Below are 24,329 nucleotides of genomic sequence, written 5' to 3' on the forward strand. Positions count from 1 at the left end.
AGCATTTAGAGCAAATCTGACATGGGGGTAATATTGTTCATCAGGTCAAGATCTATCTGCCCTGAAATTTTCAGATGAATCGGACATTCCGTTGTTGGGTTGCTGCCCCTGAAATTGTAATTTTAAGGAAATTTTGCTGTTTTTGGTTATTATCTTGAATATTATTATAGATAGAGATACACTTTAAACATCAATAATGTTCAGCAAAGTAAGATGTACAAATAAGTCAACATGACCAAAATGGTCAGTTGACCACTTTAGGAGTTATTGCCCTTTATAGTCAATTTTTAACCATTTTTCGTAAATCTTAGTAATCTTTTAGAAAAATCTTCTCCTCTGAAACTACTGGGCCAAATTTAACCAAATTTAGCCATAATCATCATTGGGGTATCTAGTTAAAAAAATGTGTCCGGTAACTCGACCAACAAACCAAGATGGCCACCATGGCTAAAAATAGAACATGGGGTAAAATGCAGTTTTTGGCTTATAACTCAAAAACCAAAGCATTAAGAGCAAATCTGACAGGAAGTAAAATTGTTGATCAGGTCACGATCTATCTGCCCTGGAGTTTTCAGATTAGTCGGTTGTTAGGTTGCTGCCCCTGAATTGGTAATTTTGAGGAAATTTTGCTGTTTTTTTGTTATTATCTTGAATATTATTATAGATAGAGATAAACTGTAAACAGCAATAATGTACAGCAAAGTAAGAACTAAAAATAAGTCAGTATGACCAAAATAATCAATTGACCCCCTAAGGAGTTATTGCCCTTCATAGTCAATTTTTAAAAATTTTCTTTAAATTTGAAGATTTTCAATAACATTTTCCACAGAAAGTACTGTTATAGATAGAGATAATTGTAAGCAGCATGAATGTTTAGTAAAGTAAGATCTACAAACACATCACCATCACCAAAACACAATTTTGTCATGAATCCATGTGTGTCCATTGTTTAATATTCACATAGACCAAGGTGAGCGACACAGGCTCTTTAGAGCCTCTAGTTTTTTAGTATCTTTTTAACATTTCATTCTTACATAATTAAATTCATTTGACAATCATTTACACGAACTTTTTGTGAAAAGAGTACCAATGATCTAAGCTAAGGCATTATTTTTTTTGAGGATTTTTGTACATTTTTAAAAAAAAATTCTATGATAATATTTGTGCAATGTTGAACATGATAGCCATCATTAATCCAAATATATTTTAGTCATGCATAACTGATATTGACAAATTTAGAATAGTTCGTCCATACATCGTTGTTCTTGAAACAATCATTATTAGTATACATGTAAGTTTCCTGACGTATAAGCGCCATTGAGGATGAGCTCTAGAGAAAGCAGACTAGTAGCGTTTCGTTAGTTTGTTTGTTGGGAAAGGAGAGGAAATGCAACCACTTGTACAGATAAACGACAGAATTATCATACAAGCATTTATAGTCAACACAACCAGAACGAGTTCCCATCGTTGGACGGGGAATATGAAGGCTTCCAAGAATGAACAAGTGACATGTCTAACTCTGAACAGTTAGAAAACGGACTATCGACATCGACCGCTTGTTCTTGATATTTGAAACTGCATGCATATATACGTATACATTTATGATAGTGATGAGTTCTTGCGTCTGACAAAAACTAAATTCCTTCATGGTTATATCTTGCCATACGTTTATATTGGTTTGTAAGGTGATTACTCAAAATCGTTATTTGAAGATGTAGATTCATTTCAATACAGAAATTTCGTCTATATATTAAGTTTCACAAGTGTATACCACGGAGAAGCTCTGAAGGTACATTACTCCCATTTTGTTAATGGGTGTGAACCATCGATGTTTACAGCAATATCAAAGAATAAGATGATGATGGTAGAAAGAACTATGGGCGTCATGTGGCAAATATAACATGCATATCGGACCATGAGTTGTCAATCTGTATGAAAAGATTTCCAATACAACCATATTATTGAGAAGGAATGTTTACATGCTATACTCTCTTACTAGTATTACAGGGTTCTTGTGGCGTCCACCTTAGACACACATCTTTTTAACGATGTTTAAAAAAAAGACAGAACCAATTTAATGTCATATTTCCCTTGAATACAATGAAAGAAAATAAATCCCGAAATAAATTTGAAACTTTGATACTCAATAGTTTCCCAGCAAAATACCCAATTTATTCAAAATATATGTTTTTTTCTTATGTTCAATGTATACATGTATATATTTTAAATTGCAGTATAGTTCCGTAACTTTCTACCCAGTCGTATAAACAAATCGTCGACTAGTGCGTACATTTTTTTAAATCAATATTTCTGGTATGTTCCAATCTGTCCTTCACTATTGACAATGAGTATATATTACATTTTCCCAAATTCACCCTTGGAAAAAATATTCAAATAGATTTTAATTTCATCAAATCTTATTTTTTGGGTATTATTTATATTTTTATGAATAATATTCTTTACACCAGAAATGTTATTTATAAACAAGCGTATGAGTTTAGTACTGACAAGTAAGACAGAGTTGTATATTATATATCTGATAGTTCAAAATGGAAAGTTACAAGTTATCCGCCGTGTACACTGGTGTTCACCTGTAGAGGTGAAACGATCCATGAACTTGCAAGCCCAACAGGAAATCGCTTGAATACCTGGACGTGTCACCTCACACCCCTCACAATACCTTTGGAAGTAATACCTTTAGCCATGCTGGTGATCAGATGAGGGAAGATCAGAATTTATTTGAAAAAAGATTATTACTGAACAAATAAGATTTTCGAAAACAATTTTCACGGAACACTTATTTATGATTTCAACTTTGACTTTTTACCTAATTCCAATATCAACAGTTTAAAAACAAAAGACCATGGTAATTTAAAAAAATAAGAATATTTTCCGTATCAAGTCAGTTAGTCGGATAAAACAACTGTACCATTGACAAGATATCGACACGCAATTACGACTACATCGGTTACTGTAGTTTTGTTCCTTTGTGGTTTATAGACATATTGTTGTTATTAATCGGGAAAGAAGACAAAATGACCGAACGCAGAGAATTGATACTCTAAATTTAAAAGCGATGGTGATCGCTTATCTAGCGGAATAAAACTTTAATGACTATGAATTTGAGCATTTTTATACTGAATGAACATAATATCAATTTTTGATTTTTTTACGAAGTTTCCCTTTAAGTTGTCTTGTATTTTTTTTTTCTTTCTATCATTATAGGTAAACCAACAGCTAATTATCATAAATTTAAGATTGGTAGTACCTATCTGACAGATTTTCAGAAGATATCAAACATACCAACCACAATGGCACCTTCCACAGACACTACAGCAGCAAATGTAAATATTATCTGTAAAAACGAGACAAGATATACCTAATGGATGATTAAAAACTATAACAATAAGAAAAGCAGATAACACCATGGCAAAAAACGAGAAACAACAGTTTACAATACACTTCATAAAAAATTAAAAATGATCAACTTAAACCTTAAAGTAAACTGTAGTGCTCCAGAAGGGCATGGTCTTGCATCAGTAGTGGCAGTGTGACACACATCATGTTGCACAGTACAAGTATACAAACTGTTGATAAATTGTTTTGAGTAATATCACAATCATATAAAGAAAAGAGTTTTAAAGACTTGCAGCATCCTAATATGAATTGAAACAAGTTTCCTCAGATATGCAATGAAAAATATTTAATGTCTGAATGTTACCAGTTTTGTTTATTATTACATCACCTTAGTGTAATCTGAAAAAGAGAATTCAATTTTAAATGATAGAATATTACACAAAATTAATTTAAAATTATCACCTATAGAAATTTTCAGTTTGTTGTTTTACATTGCGGATTTAGCTTATAGTTTTTAAAAATGTAGTTATCAGAAAAACATGAAATTACGTTTACATAAATTTCAGTCTCCAGATAAGATTACGCTGGATCCAGAGTGTGGTATAACTAAAGGATGTTTTCCTACATGTTCTGGTTCATCGTGTTCATCACTGGTCACATGGCAAAAAAATGGAAATTACATTCTATTTGAGATAGCAGAAGAAATAGCATCTACCACAGACAACAGATGGATAGCTATAGGATTTTCTGGAAATCAGCAAATGGTATTTTACTTTTTTAGTTATAAAATTCTTGGAGCAAAATAACTTGAATACAAAAAAGTAAAAATAAAGTTCAAAAGCAAAGGACGGATTTTTATTGATGATCTTCATCTTAAAGTCACAAAGAGGACTTCCCCACTACCCAAAAGTCTGAACAGACATGTGAGCCTGTGATGCCATGTAGTATCAATTCACCATTAAAACACAGATCTATTTTATATGAAGAAAAAAGGACAAAAAGTATATCTAAAGCCAGGCAAGGAATCAGAGCCCTGTATATTAGGGAGATTATTATATTCCTTAAATCAAAACAATTTCTAAAGTTTTGTTTAGCAAATTTTGATAACACATTATCTGTATTTTCATGATAGTGTTACAGTACTGTCTACTGGGCTGGTGTATTACTTGGTGGCTAATAGTCCACCATCAGTGTAAGGTGAACATGATGCAAAGGAAATCCATCTGCGACACAAAATCAGTACATGTTCAACAAAATAACATACAGGGACAGTGCTTTTATTGCTGTTCTTGATCTCAAAGGCACAGTGAGGCCTCAACACTATGGCATCTACTTAAACAGAATGTGTTGTAATGTCATATTTTCATGTTACAAATCAGATCAACAAGAAAATTATCCCTGTTACTATGTGTAACAGAATCAATATTGATGTGTTGCTACTTTAATGATAATTGTTTATGATTTCAGGATAATACAAGTGTAATAATGTGTCAGCATAAGAATGGTAATGTTTCCTTTGATCTTGGATATAATAATGGTTATAGCTTTCAAACTTTAGCTGAGGTATGTTTATTATGTATTTCTTATGTATCTAATTATATGTTACAGTGTACTAATGTATTTTTAACTCTTCAGATCAGGGCTTCCAAAAAATATTTGAGCCAGCCGGACATTTTATATCTGATTGCAATTTTAATCCCTTAAGACTTAGTCACAAAAGGCAATTATGGTAATCAGATGGCCATTCCAATGATTGACACTAGATGTAAAAAAACAATTTAAAACTGTATTTTACTATGAATTTGATGTTCGGATGTAAACTGTTAAATTGGCAGTGCATCATTCAAAGTGTGCACATCACAGTGCTCATATCTTCCTTTGACTCTTTATTTATGCAAAATGATGTTGTCAAAAGCTTTACTTTCGTTTTTAAAATCACATTTTTCTACAGTGAGTTGACTATGGGTGTTACCGTTTAACTGTAGCTATTGTTCAACCAGATTTAAACATTGACAATGCAAAAGGGACATTTAAATTGACCAGTTGGTTTTGTAACATTTAAATCTACCTTGATGCTACCTGTAAAAAAATGTATTCACCTAACCCAAAATTTCAGCATGCTTTTTCCTGAAATTTTTCTTGACCTAGGATTATTCTATCAAAAAATTGAAAGGGTAGAAATATCTTTAGGTTTTCATTGTTTTAAATCCCCAGTATTGATAATATTTCTAAAATTTACAATAAAATCTTAATCAGTAAAATATTTTGTTAACTGCATATTAATATGTATGAAAATTAAAACTGTTCTTAAATAATAAATGATTCTTTAAATTTGTAACCCTCATATGCCACATGTAGAGCAGGATCAACTTACCCTTCCGGAGCACCTGAGATCACCCCTAGTTTTTGGTGGGGTTCGTGTTGTTTATTCTTTAGTTTTCTATGTTGTGTCATGTTCACTATTGTTTTTCTGTTTGTCTTTTTCATTTTTAGCCATGGCGTTGTCAGTTTGTTTTAAATTTATGAGTTTGACTGTCCCTTTGGTATCTTTCGTCCCTCTTTCCTACATAGTATTGTCCATTTGTCAGTGACACATGAAAGAGCTATCCAGGTGATTTCAGTTTCAATTTTCAGATGGATTATATGTTGTGCATTTCTTTATAGTGTCCCTTCAAGATTTTCATTTTTGATTACCGGTATGATATTTGCAGTGTTTTTCTTTAAATTTATTATAAGAGATTTTTGTGGAAAAATTACTGTGTTTACTGAAGGAAATTCAATTTGCATAACATGGAATAAGTTATCTAAAAGGTTATAAAAAATCAAACTTGAATGTAAGAAGGAGAAATAGTTGCAACACATTCATTATAAATTTTGGGATATATTATAAGAGTGATTCACCTGTTTAAATGGAATATATATCATGGGAAGTATCATGGAAATGAAACAAAATGTTAAATGCATAAGGTGAATATAGTCTAATGTAGTGATAAAGTGAAATTAAAAAGTAAAATATTCCAAAATATTCCTAATGTTGGGATAATATGAATGTGAAATTGGAAATAATCATTATAAAGTTCTGGATCTAAAATTGTTTAATAGGAATATATACATGTAAATGAAATAAAAACTCAATACTGTGGATATAATAAAATAAAGTGATATAGTGAAAATATATAAATAAACTTATCCAAAATATTTGTAAAGTGAGAATGCTGATTTTAAATGTGATAATGGAAATAATCAAATATAGCAAAATTCTGTACCTGTTTTTAGGGATATATATATATCATGGGAAAGGAGTAGGTTCAGTAAGACCCCTTTTTGGCCCCAAAAAATAGCAGTTTTACAAAGTTGTTAAAATGTAAACTTTTAGTTATTTATTGAACAGTAAAATGCTTCTGCTACATAAATATGGGCTGTTTTTGACATAACAATGCACATATATCGGGTACTAGCACCATAAAGTCATGCTAATTTACTGAAATCTTCACAATTCTAGCATTTTAGTTAAATTTTAGACAGTTTTCAGGTAAAACGAAAGTGGCTGCATTCGTGTTCATCCTTAATATTGAAATGTAAGTTGTATTTTATGATAATACATAATATATATAAAGGTTGAGGATGAACACAGATGCGGCCACTTTCGTTTTTGACAAAAACCATCTGAAAAGTGACATTTTTCGGCATATTTGGTAGATTTTTCATATTTGAGCTTGAATCGGATCGTTTTTAATGACTAAATCAGTTAAAATCTTTCACATAAACTAATTGATTCAAATGAAATAGACACTTAAGTGTTTAAAAAGTGGTCAAAATCTTTCGTCAGATGAACCTGAAATTTGAGGCCAAAATCGGTCCTTACCGGACCTACTCCTTTAACAGAATATTGATATAGAGAGAAAATCTAGATATATAGTCAAAAGCATGAACAAATATTCGAAAACTTTCATCATGTTCATAAAATTAGAAAAATGTTATAAATTATTTCAGATAAAGAAAATGGAATACTGGATGAGATATAAAATATGTAGAGTAAATAAAATAGTTCATTCAAATATGATTTTGATATTTCAATATGAATATACATTAATAATTATACCCCACGCAACGAAGTATAATGTTTTTGACCCGTCAGTCTGACCGTCTGTCCGTCCGTCCGCCAGTCCGTCAGTCCTGTTTCTTGTCATCGCAACTCCTCTCAAACCACACAACAGAATTTCACGAAACCTTTTCAGATGATAAGGACATACTATGTAGTTGTTATCGACGGGAAATTGCGATTCAATTTTTTTTTCTAGGAGTTACGCCCCTTTGAACTTATTTACTTTAATGTATTACTGCAACAGTTTGTCATCGCAACTCCTCTCAAACCGCACAACAGAATTTCACGAAACCTTTTCAGATAATATGGAGATTCTATGTAGTTGTGCATATCGACGGGAAATTGCGATTCAACTTTTTTTCTAGGAGTTACGCCCCTTTGAACTTATTTACTTTAATGTACTACTGCAACAGTTTGTCATCGCAACTCCTCTCAAACCACACAACAGAATTTCACGAAACCTTTTCAGATAATAAGGACATACTATGTAGTTGTGCATATCGACGGGAAATTGCGATACAATTTTTTTTCTAGGAGTTACGCCCCTTTGAACTTATTTACTTTAATGTATTACTGCAACAGTTTGTCATCGCAACTCCTCTCAAACCACACAACAGAATTTCACGAAACCTTTTCAGATAATAAGGACATACTATGTAGTTGTGCATATCGACAGGAAATTGCGATTCAACTTTTTGTCTAGGAGTTACGCCCCTTTGAACTTATTTACTTTAATGTATTACTGCAACAGTTTGTCATCGCAACTCCTCTCAAACCACACAACAGAATTTCACGAAACCTTTTCAGATAATAAGGACATACTATGTAGTTGTGCATATCGACAGGGAAATTGCGATTTAATTTTTTTTCTAGGAGTTATGCCCCTTTGAACTTATTTACTTTAATGTACTACTGCAACAGTTTGTCATCGCAACTCCTCTCAAACCACACAACAGAATTTCATGAAACTTTGTAGATAATAAGGACATACTATGTAGATGTGCATATCAACAGGAAATTACGGTTCAATTTTTTTCTAGGAGTTATGCCCCTTTGAACTTATTTACTTTAATGTACTACTGCAACAGTTTGTCATCGCAACTCCTCTCAAACCACACAACAGAATTTCATGAAACTTTGTAGATAATAAGGACATACTATGTAGATGTGCATATCAACAGGAAATTACGGTTCAATTTTTTTCTAGGAGTTATGCACCTTTGAACTTATTTGCTTCAATGTACTTCTGCAACAGTTTGTCATCTCAACTCCTCTGAAAACACACAACAGAATTTCATGAAATTTTGTAGATAATAAGGACATACTATGTATATTGACAGGAAATTATTATTCAATGTTTTTTCTTATACTTATTTAATTTCTCCAATGACAATGTGGGGACGTGGAGTATGTGAGCGTGCTCACTAAGGTTCTTTAATTTGTATAAGGAACATGTCAAAAACAATTTTTTTTGAGTTATTTCCCATTAAAAAGCCAAAGAGATATTGAAAAGTTTTTTTTCAACAATATACAAGAAATCTAAGCACTGATGGTATTTGGCTATGAAAACATTAAAGAGGAATGTAGTGAATTATATGACATGCAATTAAATTCCCTTATAAAAACATATAGTATTGATCTTCTAAAATTTTAAATGACAGTAAAAAAAATCTCTTTTTCCGTCTAAATGTTGCGTTTTTTGGGCATTTGAATGATTAATTATTTCAGGGAAAACATCCGTTTCCATAACAAAAAGACTAATAACAATGTTAATTTCTTTACCTGTTTTAGGATTCTCTAATAAAAAAACCGTGAGAAAAGGATTTTTTTTTTATCAAATTGACAGTGTTTAGTTAATGTAAGAACATGAAATAAGTTTGTGTCTAGTTATCAAATATAAGTGGTAATATTATGTTATTCAACAAAGATAAAAATTGAAGCCTTGATGCCATATAAAAAAAAATTATAAGTTTAAAAAAACTACTTCAGTTATACTACAACAGTAACAATTGAACAGGTGAAGTGATAGGATAAGAAATATTTCAGGAAAAAAACATGTCGAATGTTTTGGTTAGGTGAATAAAAAACTGTACAGGTAGCATCAAGGTAGATTTAAATCTACCAAACCAACTTGTAAATTTAGATGTCCCTATTGTATTGTCAATGTTTAAATCTGGTTGAACAAAAGCTACAGGTAAATGGTAGCACCCATAGTCAACTCACTGTAAAACTGGATGTTGACTTGACCACGTCCACTTGTATTTATGTCCATCTGATGAGTTAAGCCTTTTTCAACTGATTTTTATAGTTCGTTCTTATGTTGTACTGTTATACCACTGTCCCAGGTTAGGGGGAGGGTTGGGATCCCGCTAACTTGTTTAACCCTGCCACATTATTTATGTATGTGCCTGTCCCAAGTCAGGAGCCTGTAATTCAGTGGTTGTCGTTTGTTTGTGTGTTACATATTTGTTTTTCGTTCATTTTTTTACATAAATAAGGCCGTTAGTTTTCTCGTTTGAATTGTTTTACATTGTCTTATCACGTCCTTTTATAGCTTACTATGCGGTATGGGCTTTGCTCATTGTTGAAGGCCGTACGGTGACCTATGGTTGTTAATGTCTGTGTCATTTTGGTCTTTTGTGGATAGTTGTCTCATTGGCAATCATACCACATCTTCTTTTTTATATTGACAATGTATGTATGTACTTCGAGATTCTGCTAGTTGAGACGCACCTCTTGATTGACTGCAAGGGTACAGCGGATCCATGTACACTCCCTAATGATTAATGGAGATGTGTCCTTTACAATATTATCCCACCACCAGAACAATCCCCACCCAACACCGCCCAAGGGAGTGTGTAGGACACTGGGAAGTCTGTTATTATGGTGGAGGAAGCCTAAGTACTCTGAGAGAACCACCGGGCTTGTGGCGGGAACAGACAACCCGAAGAGATTTCAGACGATTGATCTCCAGGTCATGCTGGGAACAACTTTGACCTACCGAGGCCCCTGAAGTATCCAATCTAGTTTTAACTCCGGTCTGGATACCAGAGATGTGTGTGGGAGGGTGAAAATCACCCTGTTGATGTACTGAAAATTCGACATCTCGAGTTAGAATTGAACTCGGGACCTTCAGTACTGTAGCCATCGGTCTTAATCACTAGACCACGAACCAAGACAAACATGTAAATCATGGACCATAAACTGATACTTAAAATCCGTGTTCATTTCAAAAGCACGACTGAGTGAAGAAGCTCTTTCCAAGTTATTTCTTCAACAAAACACTTGAAATGAGAGTTAGATACAGGTATCAATGATAATTTTAGCATTTTTGAAGAAATGTAGGATGCATGATTAAAATTCCCTAGTGCACACACGTGTTCTAGTTCATACAACGTAGTTCTGATGATTTTTCATTTAAAACCTTTTTAAATTTTGCATCAAATCATGTTGATAAACTAATTTCTTTTGGACTAAATCAATAAGATACAAACTGCTGAAATGTAAGAAAATAATTGTAAATAAACCAATCAATTTATATGATGTCCAGTACTGAAAATAGTTTACCTGTCACCTGAACAGGTAGATTTCAGCTGTCCAACAACTAATTAGCCTTGATTACAGTGCTTATCCAGTGACCATTGGGGTATCACAATAGCAATGGCCAAAACAGTTTACCAAATTGCAGTTAGATTTCTTCTACAACTAACTGATCAACTGGTAAAATGTTTTAGCAGATTGCTAAGTGAAATGTTGTTAGTATGAAGTGAGTGCTGTAAAATCAAAAGTAATACTTACCATCCAGATCCAGTTAGTTGATATCTTTGTCATTTGTTTCAAACACAAAAATGACTTACTATAGTATGAGTCACTGAATAAGAAGGTCTAATTTTGATATGGAAACTTCTATCATAAATAGATTTTATAAATAAATAGTTCAAACCATTGTTTTGTAGATGTATATTTTATAGCTTTGTCTTCTAAGACAAAGTTATTGTGTAATTATGATTCGTATAATATTTTCTATACAAATTACTGATCTGCTGGCATTAAAGGGAAATAATTTTTAATGAGTTATTGTACACTAAAAAATTAATCAATGATACCTGGCTTCTAATTTTGCATACAATTTTTTTCAAAATTTTAATCATCTTAAAAATAAATTTCATTGTTTCTTTTCAAAACAGAGGATAAAAGTTTAATAATCATAAAAGTAATGTTACAAACAAGTTAAATGAGGAAAGTTGATATTTGTCAGACAAAAATTGTGACAACATTTTGCTGATTTTCAGTAATGTAAATTATTTCCCTTTAATGGTAGCAGATAAGTAATTGCTTTAGAAAAAAAAATCCAAATTACAATTATGCACTAACTTGTTGTTGGAAAACGGAGCTATTAATTATAGACTTACAAAACAATGTTTTCAACTATTTATTTATAAAATCTATTTATAATAGAAGTTTCCATGTCAAAATTAGACCTTCTTATTCAGTGACTCATATTATAGTAAGTAATTTTTGTGTTTGAAACAAATGACAAAGATATCAACTAACTGGATCTGGATGGTAAGTATTACTTTTGATTTTACAGCACTCACTTCATACTAACAACATTTCACTTGAGCAATCTGCTAAAATATTTTACCAGTTGATCAGTTAGTTGGAGAAGAAATCTAACTGCAATTTGGTAAACTGTTTGAGCCATTGCTATTGTGATACCCCAAAGGTCACTGGATAAGCACAGTAAAATTAGAAAGAATTAAAGAAGGGTTGTTTTGATAGTAATTAATCATCATGTCACTTTTATGACCGGAAATGTGTGGATGTGAAAGGCAAAAGTTTGGGTCAAAAAGATCGTGAATTATGTTAAAATGACTGAAAACTAAAAAGTAGATGACTGTTCCATGCTTTGCCCAGCCAGACTTTTACTGGACATTATACAAATGACCGGAATATATGACCGTTTTGGAAGCCCGGCTTCAGATGTCATTTGGTCCTAAAATTCCTGTTGGTGTCAAGGAGTTTGCTCTAATAACAAGTTTCCCTAAAGAGGTTTCAATCCCCTTGATAATCAGTTTCCTGACAAGGTGTATCAAATCTCCTCCAGGTTGGATAGTTATCCCCACAATAGCCTTTTATCAATTTACTGACTTTTGACTGCTGATAATATGATTTTTCAACAGATAATCTAATTTGTTGTAAGAAATCCTAGTACTCTTGTCAGGTAAGAGCAATCAAAAGAATTAAAATCTATCAAATAATCCGTGCAAATTTGGGTGAAAGTTTACTGTTTTCTAATGATTTTGTCATGTACAGAAAATATACACAACATTCCCCCTCTAAATTACGCTTGGTTTTACTTCTTTTAGTTGTCTTATACATGATTGAGTACCAGGAATAACTACCACAGAAGAGGTAACCTGGCTCAAAAAGTATTTAAATATATTTCTCTTTCACCGATTTTTTTGAATTTTTTGAATCCAGAGTCAAAAGTTGGTTCAAAATGTATTATGAAAAGATGTCAAACCACCAATTAAAAAATCCCTATCTGTTCATCCAAATTTAGCAATTTTCACAGCTTTTTAAATATTTTACCTCAAGTTTAACTTTTACTTCATAGAAACCAGATATATCCTGAATCTAACATGTATCACCTTTTCTACATGGCTGCCAAACTATCTTTTTATAATTAGTTTTAATCTTTATTATTCAGAATAAACTGTTTTATTATATAAATGAAGTAATGTGTTCAAAAATATAAGGAAATTTGATTTATTAAATTATAGTTTATACACAATACAATGCATCTGTTATCAATGGTTTCAGCAGGCCGTTATCTTAGTCTATTCTTAGGCAATTACATAACATTTATTTTTAGCTTAGTAGGAATAGTCCCCTAGAGGGGGGTTAGAGTATTGTTGATGAATTGAGAGAAAGCATCGGTGTATTGGATGAAATTACAATCAGCTATCCCACCCACCATCCCCAACTACACCTGTGCATTAACTGGGTATTTAGCCTACATGTTAGGTATGATATGGATGTATTAAAAATATAGATTCTCTTTATGTATATTGTACTACACCTGCTGGATCGCCACAGGGCGTACCACACCTGTTTGACCGCACAGGTCATTCTTTCTCTCTATGTATATTGTACTACACCTGCTGGATCACCACAGGTCGTACTACACCTGCTGGATCACCACAGGTCATTCATTCTCTTTATGTATATTGTACTACACCTGATGGATCGCCACAGGTCATTCTTTCAAAGTATTTGAAGGTGTTATTTTTAGTTACAGTCAGGCCAATATTGTGGTTTCTGACTGCAAGATCTTGATATTTCTGTTTAAGAATAATTCATACAGTTGTTTTAGTTTGTTATGTTTTTATTCAAGCTGAAGTGTTTCTCATGCAATGCGCTGGGAAGTCAAAAATATATCTATTACAAAATTGATGTTATAGAAAGAGTGATTTGAAATTGCTATATGACATTGTTATATTTTCTTCTATATATTTACTTTGTTAGTTTAAATATATAAATATTTGTTTACCTCTTATTTTAGGGGCTACTCATATGGAAATTGATATGTGCCTTTTCTTTTTAATTCCAGGGGAATCATACTCCCCCCAATTCAATAATACATCAGATAGGTTAATTCCTGTCGAGGAACAAATTGTATTTAAAGTAGTATTTTTACTACCCTGGGATCGCCCAGGAGCAATTAGGTTCATTCCTGGGGATCGCCCCAGGAATTAGGTTCATTCCTGTCGAGGAACAAATAGGTTCATTCCTTGGGATCGCCCAAGGAACTAGGTTCATTCCTGGGGATCCCCTCAGGAATTAGGTTCATTCCTGTCGAGGAAAATAGGTTCATTCCTGGGGATCGCCCCAGGAACTAGGTTCATTCCTGGGGATCACCCCAGGAAATAGGTTTATTCCTGGGGATCGCCCCAGGAACCTTTTTTACTAATCGTTTATTTTTATTTTTCTCATATTTTGATAAGTTTTAAATTCATTTTCTCATATTTTGAATAGTTTGAAATATTTATTTCAAATTCTTTTAAGTGAATAAGTAGCCCCAAGAAAGCCCACATTAATTGTTACTTTGTTGGTTTTTTTCAGAATTTTTGTTTACAGAAAAGTGCTTAAATATGCATTTTTCAAGCAATCACTGTACTTAGACGCAACTTTTCTCCATAAATGTTTGTGTGTGTATGAACACTCATAGCCTTGAAGATCTTTTTGTGCTATTGCCCATATTTGTTTGTACTGGGCAAAATTGTAAAAAAAAAATGATAAATTTTAGTAAAAATATGTTTTTTTGGGCAAAATGCCAACTGACAAATTCTGTAGCAATATTCATTAAATACTCTTTTTTTTTTTATCAAAAAGCAATTTTAATTTTTTAAATATATATCTAGTAATGTAAAATGAAAATAAACCACCATTTTTGCACTGATATTGTTTGTTTTTAATTTGAGGTCAAAGTAGAAAAAATTTACTTGTTTGTATACAAAGCCAAAATATGCTTGATGGTTTCCAAAGCAACTGAGACATATTTTTGTCATCTATGGTAATATTTAATTATTTGGTTTTCTATGGAGTAGATATGGCAAATATTGATAAAATCTGTGACATTGAGTGGCCATACCTATCCTTCATTCTTTGGTTTTTACATATAATTCATGTTTAAAAAAGTCTTATAAGAAAAATCTGACCTTTGGGACACAGGTACTACAAAAATAACCCTAATTTTCTAAAAAAAAAGGGATTAAGATATCCATTATAACCTTTCTTGCAATTTGACTTTTGTATGAAGGTTGACATTGCATGTTGTCTTTTTTGTTTCAAATGAAGATGAGTATGATGCAAATAAAAAACAACATCTAATGTCAATGAAAATTATTAACTGTTGAATTATAATATTTGCTTAGTGTATTCTACTTCTATATGTACAGGAGTTGTATTAATATATCTTTGTTTTATATTTTCATTTGATAGATATTGGCTTTATAATGAAATGATATGTTAAAGATTTACCATTAAATTTGTTCCATAACAAGACAGCAATAGTTAATTTTCCTTTACAGAATATGTCATCAAAAATGATCAGTAATGCATCCCTCACTGTTTCTGGGAAAGTTATGAGATGTACTCTTCGTAGAACAATTAATTCAGCAGATCCTGAAGTATTTGATCTGAACAATGAATGGTTCATTCTGATGGCAAATGGACCTATAACCGCAGGTACGTTTTTTGTCTGATTTTCCCTTTCTAAAAGGAACAATAATTCTGTAACTTGGTCAAGTTTTTTTTTATGGATTAAAGTTTTTGATTGAATAATTCAACAAAAGTCAGAGATGCTAAAGATTACTTTGTACATTTTTATATTCCACCTATTATAATAAAAGAGTGGCAATAGTTTTCTGTAGGGCCCCATGTGAGCTTATGCCATCACTAGTCTGCTATTTAAGTCTTTGTTGTAAACTATTTCAAAAATCTTTTCCTGAAACTACTGGGCCAATTACCTTCAAAGTTTAACTGAATATTCCTTTGAGTATCGAGGTTTTAAATTGTTTCTAAAGTTTTGATCCATTGACAAAAATGGACATCGTGGCTAAAAATAGAACATAGGGGTCAAATACAGTTTTAGGCTAATATCTAAAAAAAAAAAAAATAAAGCATTTAGAGAAAATCTAAAGAGTTTCAAATCTTCAATAGGTCAAAATCTATCAGCCCTAAAATTTTCAGACAAACCAAACAACCAATAATGAGTTGATGCCTCTAAATTGGTAATTTTAAGGAAATTTTGCAGTTTTTGGTTATTATCATGAATATTATTAATGATAAAGATGTACTATAAACAACAAAAATGTTCAGCAAAGTAAGATCTACAAAAGATAATATGATCAAAAGTGTCATTTGACCCCTTGAGGAGTTGTTAGATGTAGGAAGATGTGGTGTGAATGCCAATGAGACAACTCTCCATCCAAGTAACAATTTATAAAAGTAAACCATTATAGGTCAAGGTACAGACAAAATACATGAAATATATTGTTCCCTTTACCATTGACCATTTAAAAAAAAAATGTAGAAAGATGAGCAACTTTTAATTGAAATCACTAGTTTACTGCTACTCATTATAATGCTAGATTAATAAAGTGATTTTTGATATTTGTCTAAAAAGTCAATTTAATTTCCTATGCTGATTGATGGTTTAAAGAAAAGATTTAAGATATTTTCAGTTGAATACATTTTGGTAGAATGTGCTACTTTATTTCAATTCTAGCATTAATGCCATTTTATTAAGTGAACACTTATAAAGTTAACCATCCTGATTTAATCATGATTCCAAAGTTAAGGTTTATAATAAAAAAAAATTTATATCAATGCAACAATGATGATGAATTCTACCTTTTTTTCAGGTTATCCAGCTCATCATGATGTTGATCCAAAATCAACTTCATCTAAAGAAAACTTTATTAGCATCACTACAGTAACCACTGCTGGACCAACCACCATTCCTGACTCAACAAGTCCATCTACACAAGTAACAACACATGTAATTAAAACTTGTCTATCAAAAATACTACACAGAAAACCATACAAATAACAAAGATAATTTAACTTTATAAGATGTATTATTAGTAAGCTCAATCCTCCTAAACAACCATAATTTATTTACCATACTTATACTTATAGAAAGTATTTTTTTTATACAATTTTAACTTTTACATTTTACATTTTACTGTATAAGTATATAGATATTTTTCATATGTGTTATCTCTTCTGAAAATTTTGAATTTTATGCATTTTTAATGTATTTTTATTTTTATGTATATTATTTTTGAACTTCTCAGTAACCTTTATACTTGCATGGTTTTAGAGAATAAACTATCTATCTATCTACTTATTATAAAATATTAAACAGCAGAGGAAGCACAATAGACAAAACAAATCACCTGATTCCTTATAATAACAACAATGAACTGCAATGCTTGATCCAGATAGCCTGACTTGGTGTAGGGACAAACTGTATCAATTTTCTCAGAATATTATTAAATTTGGTTTTATTCAAGATAAAAAATGGAATGGGTTGAATAATGTAATGTGTTGAAACCCAAGTTGCTTTGAATGAACTCAAGTAATTTAAGGGTAATATCATATGACTCAGACTGATTCAATTATAACTTTTTTGCAGAAAAATCATAACAAATAGAAATGAAGATATAATAAACTTCAAATCATATATTTTACAATGCCTTCCTAATTAAGTTTAGTTTTATAACATGTATTGAGATCACCTTTTAAATTTTCAGTCTCCAGATAAGATTACGCTGGATCCAGAGTGTGGTATAACTAAAGGATGTTTCCCTGTATGTTCTGGTTCATCGTGTTCATCACTGGTCACATGGCAAAAAAATGGAGATTACATTCTATTTGAGATAGCAGAAGAAATAGCATCTACCACAGACAACAGATGGATAGCTATAGGATTTTCTGGAGATCAAGAAATGGTATTGTGACTTTCACATTTAAAAGGCTTTTTTGCAAAATAATTTTAACCTTATTGATTTAAAATATGGACATAGTATACACTATATAAGTGAAAAAAAAAAACAATTTTATCTCTAGGAAAATAAATTCTTTGCAAACAATCATCTATACAGTATAAAAGGAATAAAATTAATTGCTGCTGTCAATTGGGATTGGCAACAACATTCTCAATGTAAATCATGACCATTTGTAATATTTATGTATTTAAACTTAGTTGCACTCCACAGTTAGAAACTAAAAATAAAATTGAACCATAGAATATCTAATTTTCTTCTATTCCTGGCTTTCTAATATGTTAATCCAACTGTGAGTGTCATACATGTGCATATGTATGTAATCAGTATCTTCCATAGATTTTTTTTTCTAAAGTAAGAATGGTGAAATAAAATTCCTTTTTTGTGTATCCATGGCAACATCCCGCATTTTTTTTACAATAAAATATTGATTAAAGGATGATAAAAATATCTCATATTTCCTTAAATTTGGTTCAAGCTAGAATTTCAAGTCCTTTGAGTGATACCTTTTCTGAAACTGTTGATTTTAATCTACCAAATGATCAAATAAAAAAGGGGTGTTTATTTACTATTTTTTTGTTAAATTAATCACAATGTTTGTGTGACAAAAAGTAGAAATTAACATGACAATAATTTCCGGACCAATGTTTGTTATGAATCTGAAAATATGGACTGTCATACAGAAAATAGACCAAATTACATACATTACATTGTCTTGATGTTCTTATAAACCCACTATGATGGAACTATTTTGTATAAATAGATTATTAATACACAATACGTTTTTGTGCAATGCCTGTACATATAATTTTTAATTGGGATAATCCCTGTCTGCTATTTGGTCCAATCAGCTTGGGGGTTTCCCAGTTGCTGCTGCATGTGAAATCTCGTTTACTAATTGCTTTTCCAGATTATCCTAATTAACCAATCAAAATTAACACTGCATTTGAATTACCCTTCAGCTAATCCGTCAAGTCCTTGATATAAAAAAGCTCATCAACAGATTTTGACTGAAATTGAAAATGGAAATTATGAGTTTGTTAAGTCTACACCTAAAATTATTAGCCCTTTAGGTATTATTCCAAAATGTGATGGGGGTGTAAGGATAATTCATGACTGCAGCAGAACACTTGGATCTGCTGTAAATGATTTTGCAGGGGATGTAGAAAAACAAAAGTTTAATTCTGTTGATGATGCAGCAAAATTAGTCACAAAAAATTGTTTCATGGCTAAAGTTGATTTAAAATTGGCTTATAGATCTGTTAGCATTAGTTCTCATAGTCAACAGGTCACTGGTTTACTGTGGACTTTTCCTGATGGTCAGACCCATACCTTTATTGATAAAAAATTACCCTTTGGTTCAAAACTTGCATCAGGTATCTTTCATAGGCTATCACAGGCTATCCGGCGCATGATGTCACACAGAGGTTTTACCATTATAGCTTATTTGGATGATTTTTTCATTTGCGAAAAAAACTAAACAGCGCTGTGCAAATGCACTTAGGATTTTAATTTACTTGCTGCGCTAGTTAGGTTTTCTATTAGTTGGTCCAAGGTTGTTGACCCTTGCCAGAAATTAGTATTTTTAGGCGTGGAGATAGACTCCACAACATTGGAATTAAGATTACCTATTAAAAAACTTAATGAATTAAGAGGAGAACTAGCAAGTTTTCAGCAGCGCAAGCATGTTTCTAAGAAACAATTGCAGTTCCTGGCGGGCAAGCTAAACTGGGCTTCGTCAGTGGTTCACGGCGGGAGATTTTTTCTCCGGAGAATCATTGACAGCATAATGCAGCTCAAGCATGACAGGCACAAAATGCGCTTAGGCAGCAATATTTTGCATGATATCCATTGGTGGTACAATTTTATGGCAACTTTTAATTGGAAATCTGTCTTACTAAATACTGACCCTGTTACCTCAGTTTACACAGATGCTTGCAATACAGGTGCAGGTGGGGTTTTTGTTACTGATTGGTATTATGTCAATTGGAAAGAGGATTTCCCATTTGCACAATCTTTGCATATAAAAAAGCAAGAGGCACTTGCAGTGGCTTTGGCAGTCAAATATTGGGCTAAGTGCTGGCAAAATAGGCGTGTATATATTTAATGTGATAATGCATCAACTGTTGCCTGTATCAAAAAGTGTACCTCAAGGAACAAACTTTTGATGTCCTTTTTGTGTGAATTGTTTTGGCTATCTGCTGCTAATAATTTTCATCTGGTCGCAATTCATTTGCCTGGGAAGCAAAATGTTTTAGCTGATGCTATTTCCAGATTGCTAATTCGCAACATAGTCCCTAAAATCAATAAGGAGCAATATATAGGGAGGATTGGGGGGGGGGGGACTAGTAATGTGGATTAATGGCTATTTTAATCTTCAACTATCCAAAAATGAATGTTATTGCACACTAACTAGCATATTTTAAAAATCCACAGGGGCCAAAATGCGAAACTATACACCTTACTGTGACGTGTCCTACCTAAAGAAATTAAAAAATCATTAAGATTTGATGTACTCATTCAAACATGTTTAAGGTATGAGAAAAAACACATTTCATCACCATATGTTCCACCCAAGTTGTAAATATCAACCTGTACATTTGTTTGTTTTTATTTACAGGGAGCAACTAGTGTAATTATGTGTGAACATAAGACCAGTGGTGATTCCTTTGTAATGGGATATAATGATGGCTATACATTTAAGGACTTGACTGTAGTAAGTAAAACTTGACAATAAAGGTGTCTAAGAGAATGGTATGATCTTCTTATATTTTACTTAAAGGTGTCTTAGAGTATGGTATGATCTTCTAATAGTTACCCTTTCCTTGTTTTATAACACTGCAAAAGCATCATATTTCAGCAAGGTTATAAAGAATATTTGTTTTTATAGCTTCTTTTATTTATTGATATTTAATTTTGTTTTGGTCATATGCAGGAGTCCAATACCTTAAAAGTTTGTTTTGTCAGTCTTAAGAAATGCTCATGATGTGATTAGTTAGATTTAAAGACCCAGTGGCAGATCCAGGAGGGGATCCGGCGGTTGGACCCCACTTTTTTGGGACGATCAATGCATTTGAATGGGGACATATGGTTGGAACACACACACCCCTTTTTATCCTGGTTTGGAAATTCAGGAACGGAAAATGATTAAGAAAAGAAGGAAAGTTCCAGTAGTTTCCAATTGCCACCAAGCTAAAGTGAATTGATCAACTTATAATCTATTCTGGTACCTACTTCTAACTTCTATTATGATAAACAATGGCTGTTTCCACTACCTCATGCAACACTGACAGAAAGTGTGGATTGATAAGGTCCTTATATGACCCCTGTTTTACACTTATATTTCAAATTTGGAATTAATTGCCATTATAAAAATATAAAATTATTAAAACAATTGCCATATAGGAAATAGGTCTTTCTTTAAAATTTGCTTATGTTGTGTTCTTATCATGGCACAAATATGAAAATTATTTTATTTTTCAGGTTTCTCATGCTTTTCACATTGTGAAAAATTTGGTCAAACATCAGTTTGAATTCAAAACTTTTTTGTATGTCACAATATTTGAAACTTACTTTGTGAAGAGATAAGTAAAAATAAATATAAGAATTATTTTATATTAATAATTGAATTATTATTCCATTAGAATTTGTGAATTGGTCTGTATCATAATGACACATTTTATCAAACTTTGTTTTATAAATTTACCAATGTTGAAATTGGTATATTTGTTAATCATGTATTTTTTTTTTTTTTTTGTTAGAATGGGAAATCTTCTTTGATAAAGGATGCATCATTAACTGTGACGGGAAATGTTATGAGATGTAGTCTACAGCGAGCAATTAATTCAACAGATCCCCAAGTTTATGACTTAAATAGTCAGTGGTATGTTCTCATGGGAAATGGACCAATTATATCAGGTAAGCTTACATTTTGACTGTTTACAGTCAAACTCTTGACATATATATCTTTATTTTCATAAACCAAATTACAATGATACAGAGACATATACAAATAAATTAACATAGTATAAATTTTAAATACAAATGTAAAGTAGAGACATAACCATCTACTTTTTCTGGTAATGATGAACCATTTTTTTTCTTCTAGAAAAACACTTAGATATATAAATTAAATGACTTTCCGTTTCTGATATCATTATAGGAACTAAAATTCAAAGTTTGATATACTGCATCAGAAAGCAGCAGTAATGTTTACATATTTAGGACAGGATTTTATACCAGACTCCACTTGTAGCTATGAACCTGTTAGACCCCGTTCACACTAGGACATTTTTATCAATTTAAACTAGACCGGTTCACTTTAGATCGGTTTAAGGGCAAATGTGAACGCTTTGAATCGATCTTCAATCGGTCTAAACTAAAACACCAAAAGAGGTAGTTTAGTTTGAATCGATCTAAAGTAAACCGATCTTACTTTAAATGTGAACGCAGAGATCGGTTTAAACTAGTACGATTAAATCGAAAATAACGTATGCACATGTAAAGCGGCAAAACTATCTCAGAGGTTCGTTGTTTAATCCATATTTCTCTGTTACAGTGACTTGACAGTTAGTGTTGCTATTCAGCAATTGCAACTCATTCAAAATTTTGACCAAATTGCAATTTGTTTTATTAAACCAAATTGTTCAACTGGTCAAAATATTGATTCTAATATGACGTCCTTATTACGCTTTGTAAACAAAGCCGTGTTCTAATGAGCACAAAATATGTTTGACACATGCGCTCAAATTAACTGTTTATATTAAAGTGATTTCCATCGTTATCCTATACAATATATACATTCAAGTAGCTTACATAAACTTTTATAATATATGTTATATCGAACAACATATATTTACCCTGCTCGTATTTTTTAAACTTATCAAATATGAAATGTAATGTACAGACTCCTCAGGGAGGAAACGGGAACAGCTAAACATTTTTACGGTATTTTCATACACTTCGACCTATAAAAATACTGTATTTGTGCTATTAGAATCGAAATAATTCCTTCATGTCATGCTCTATGCTCATTTTAACATGGATAGGCATTATATTTGACAACATTTTACACCTCGCTAACGCTCAGTGTAAAATATCGATAAATATAATGCCTACCCATGTTAAAATGAGCATAGAGCATGACATGAAGGAATTATTTCTTAAACAAATTGTTCAGCCAAAATGTGAAAGTGCAAGGTGATAAAATAAAACATACTTATAATCCTATAAGACTTTAACTGTATTTTAATGATGTTGTGACAAAATGAGTCTATCAGTTTGTATAGATATATTATAGTCATTTCCATGGTGAAGGAACTGTCATTATTTTGAATTGCTATAAAAATGTCCAATCTAAGCCTTCATATAGTTTTTCTTTCTAAAAGTATTCTATATTCATAAGAATCTGATATCATTTTAAATAAAACATCATATATTCAGTAAAATATGTGTGAAATAACAATATGCTCTTGATAAGTTTCGATGGGGAGATAACCTAAAATTTTATTCTTTTGAATGAAGACTTTTTGAAAGAAAAAATGATTATCTCCCCATGGTCACTTCCTACAAACATATTGCAATTTTACACATATTTTACTGAATATGAAATGTTTTAATTCACATAATGTCTGATTCTTATGAATATAGAATTAAGAAAGAAAAACTATATGAAAGCTTAGTTTGGACATTTTTATAGCAATTCAAAATAATAACAGTTCCTTCAGCATGGAAATGACTATAATATACCTATACAAACTGATAAACTGATTTCGTCACATCATTAAAGTGGAGTTAAAGTCTTATAGGATTGTAAGTATGTTTTATTTTATCACTTTGCACTTTCACTACTTGACTGTGGTTATTCTACAGCAGTTAGTTCAAATTTCTGACCAGTTGAACAATTTGATTTTATAAAACAAATTGCAATTTGGTCAGAATTTTGAATAAGTTGCAATTGGTGGATAGCAACACTTACAGTCAAGTCACTGTAAAAGACCTTTAAAACAAACTGAAAACATGTTGTACTCGCCGTAGCATAGATTTGCGAAATCTGTGTCTTCTTTTCTTATGTTGATTTATTTTCTTTGCAGGAACCGCAGTATTTCTGGCATCGTGTTGTAACTTCGTTGCTCCCAATATTTTTTTTTCAAAATTAGAGAAAACTGCAATAATACCAGTATCAAATTTTTAACTTGTGATTCAAGAGAAACAATAACTTTATCCAATTTTGTTTTCAAGTGTGTGTATCAATGTATCAACACATGAATTTGATAAATCAGTTCTATTTA

General features: G+C 31.6%; 1 protein-coding gene and 1 pseudogene across 5 annotated transcripts in view; both read left to right on the forward strand.

The window, feature by feature from the left end:
* Positions 1-24,329, forward strand: part of LOC143047196 (uncharacterized) — a 117,144-nt gene that overhangs the window by 69,129 nt on the left and 23,686 nt on the right. For 4 of the 5 annotated variants that reach the window (XM_076220194.1, XM_076220192.1, XM_076220193.1 and 1 more), the window contains exons 25-32: positions 3,226-3,344; positions 3,924-4,121; positions 4,825-4,920; positions 15,559-15,715; positions 16,894-17,030; positions 17,788-17,985; positions 20,660-20,755; positions 21,801-21,957. In XM_076220194.1, coding sequence (XP_076076309.1) covers positions 3,226-3,344; positions 3,924-4,121; positions 4,825-4,920; positions 15,559-15,715; positions 16,894-17,030; positions 17,788-17,985; positions 20,660-20,755; positions 21,801-21,957 — 1,158 coding nt within the window. The remainder of the gene's footprint in view (positions 1-3,225; positions 3,345-3,923; positions 4,122-4,824; positions 4,921-15,558; positions 15,716-16,893; positions 17,031-17,787; positions 17,986-20,659; positions 20,756-21,800; positions 21,958-24,329) is intronic. The other variant, XM_076220191.1, reaches the window with a different exon arrangement.
* LOC143048782 (uncharacterized) lies at positions 19,258-20,401 on the forward strand (annotated as a pseudogene).

Source organism: Mytilus galloprovincialis, chromosome 10 (assembly GCF_965363235.1).
Source record: "Mytilus galloprovincialis chromosome 10, xbMytGall1.hap1.1, whole genome shotgun sequence".
Classification (NCBI taxonomy): Eukaryota; Metazoa; Mollusca; class Bivalvia; order Mytilida; family Mytilidae; genus Mytilus; species Mytilus galloprovincialis.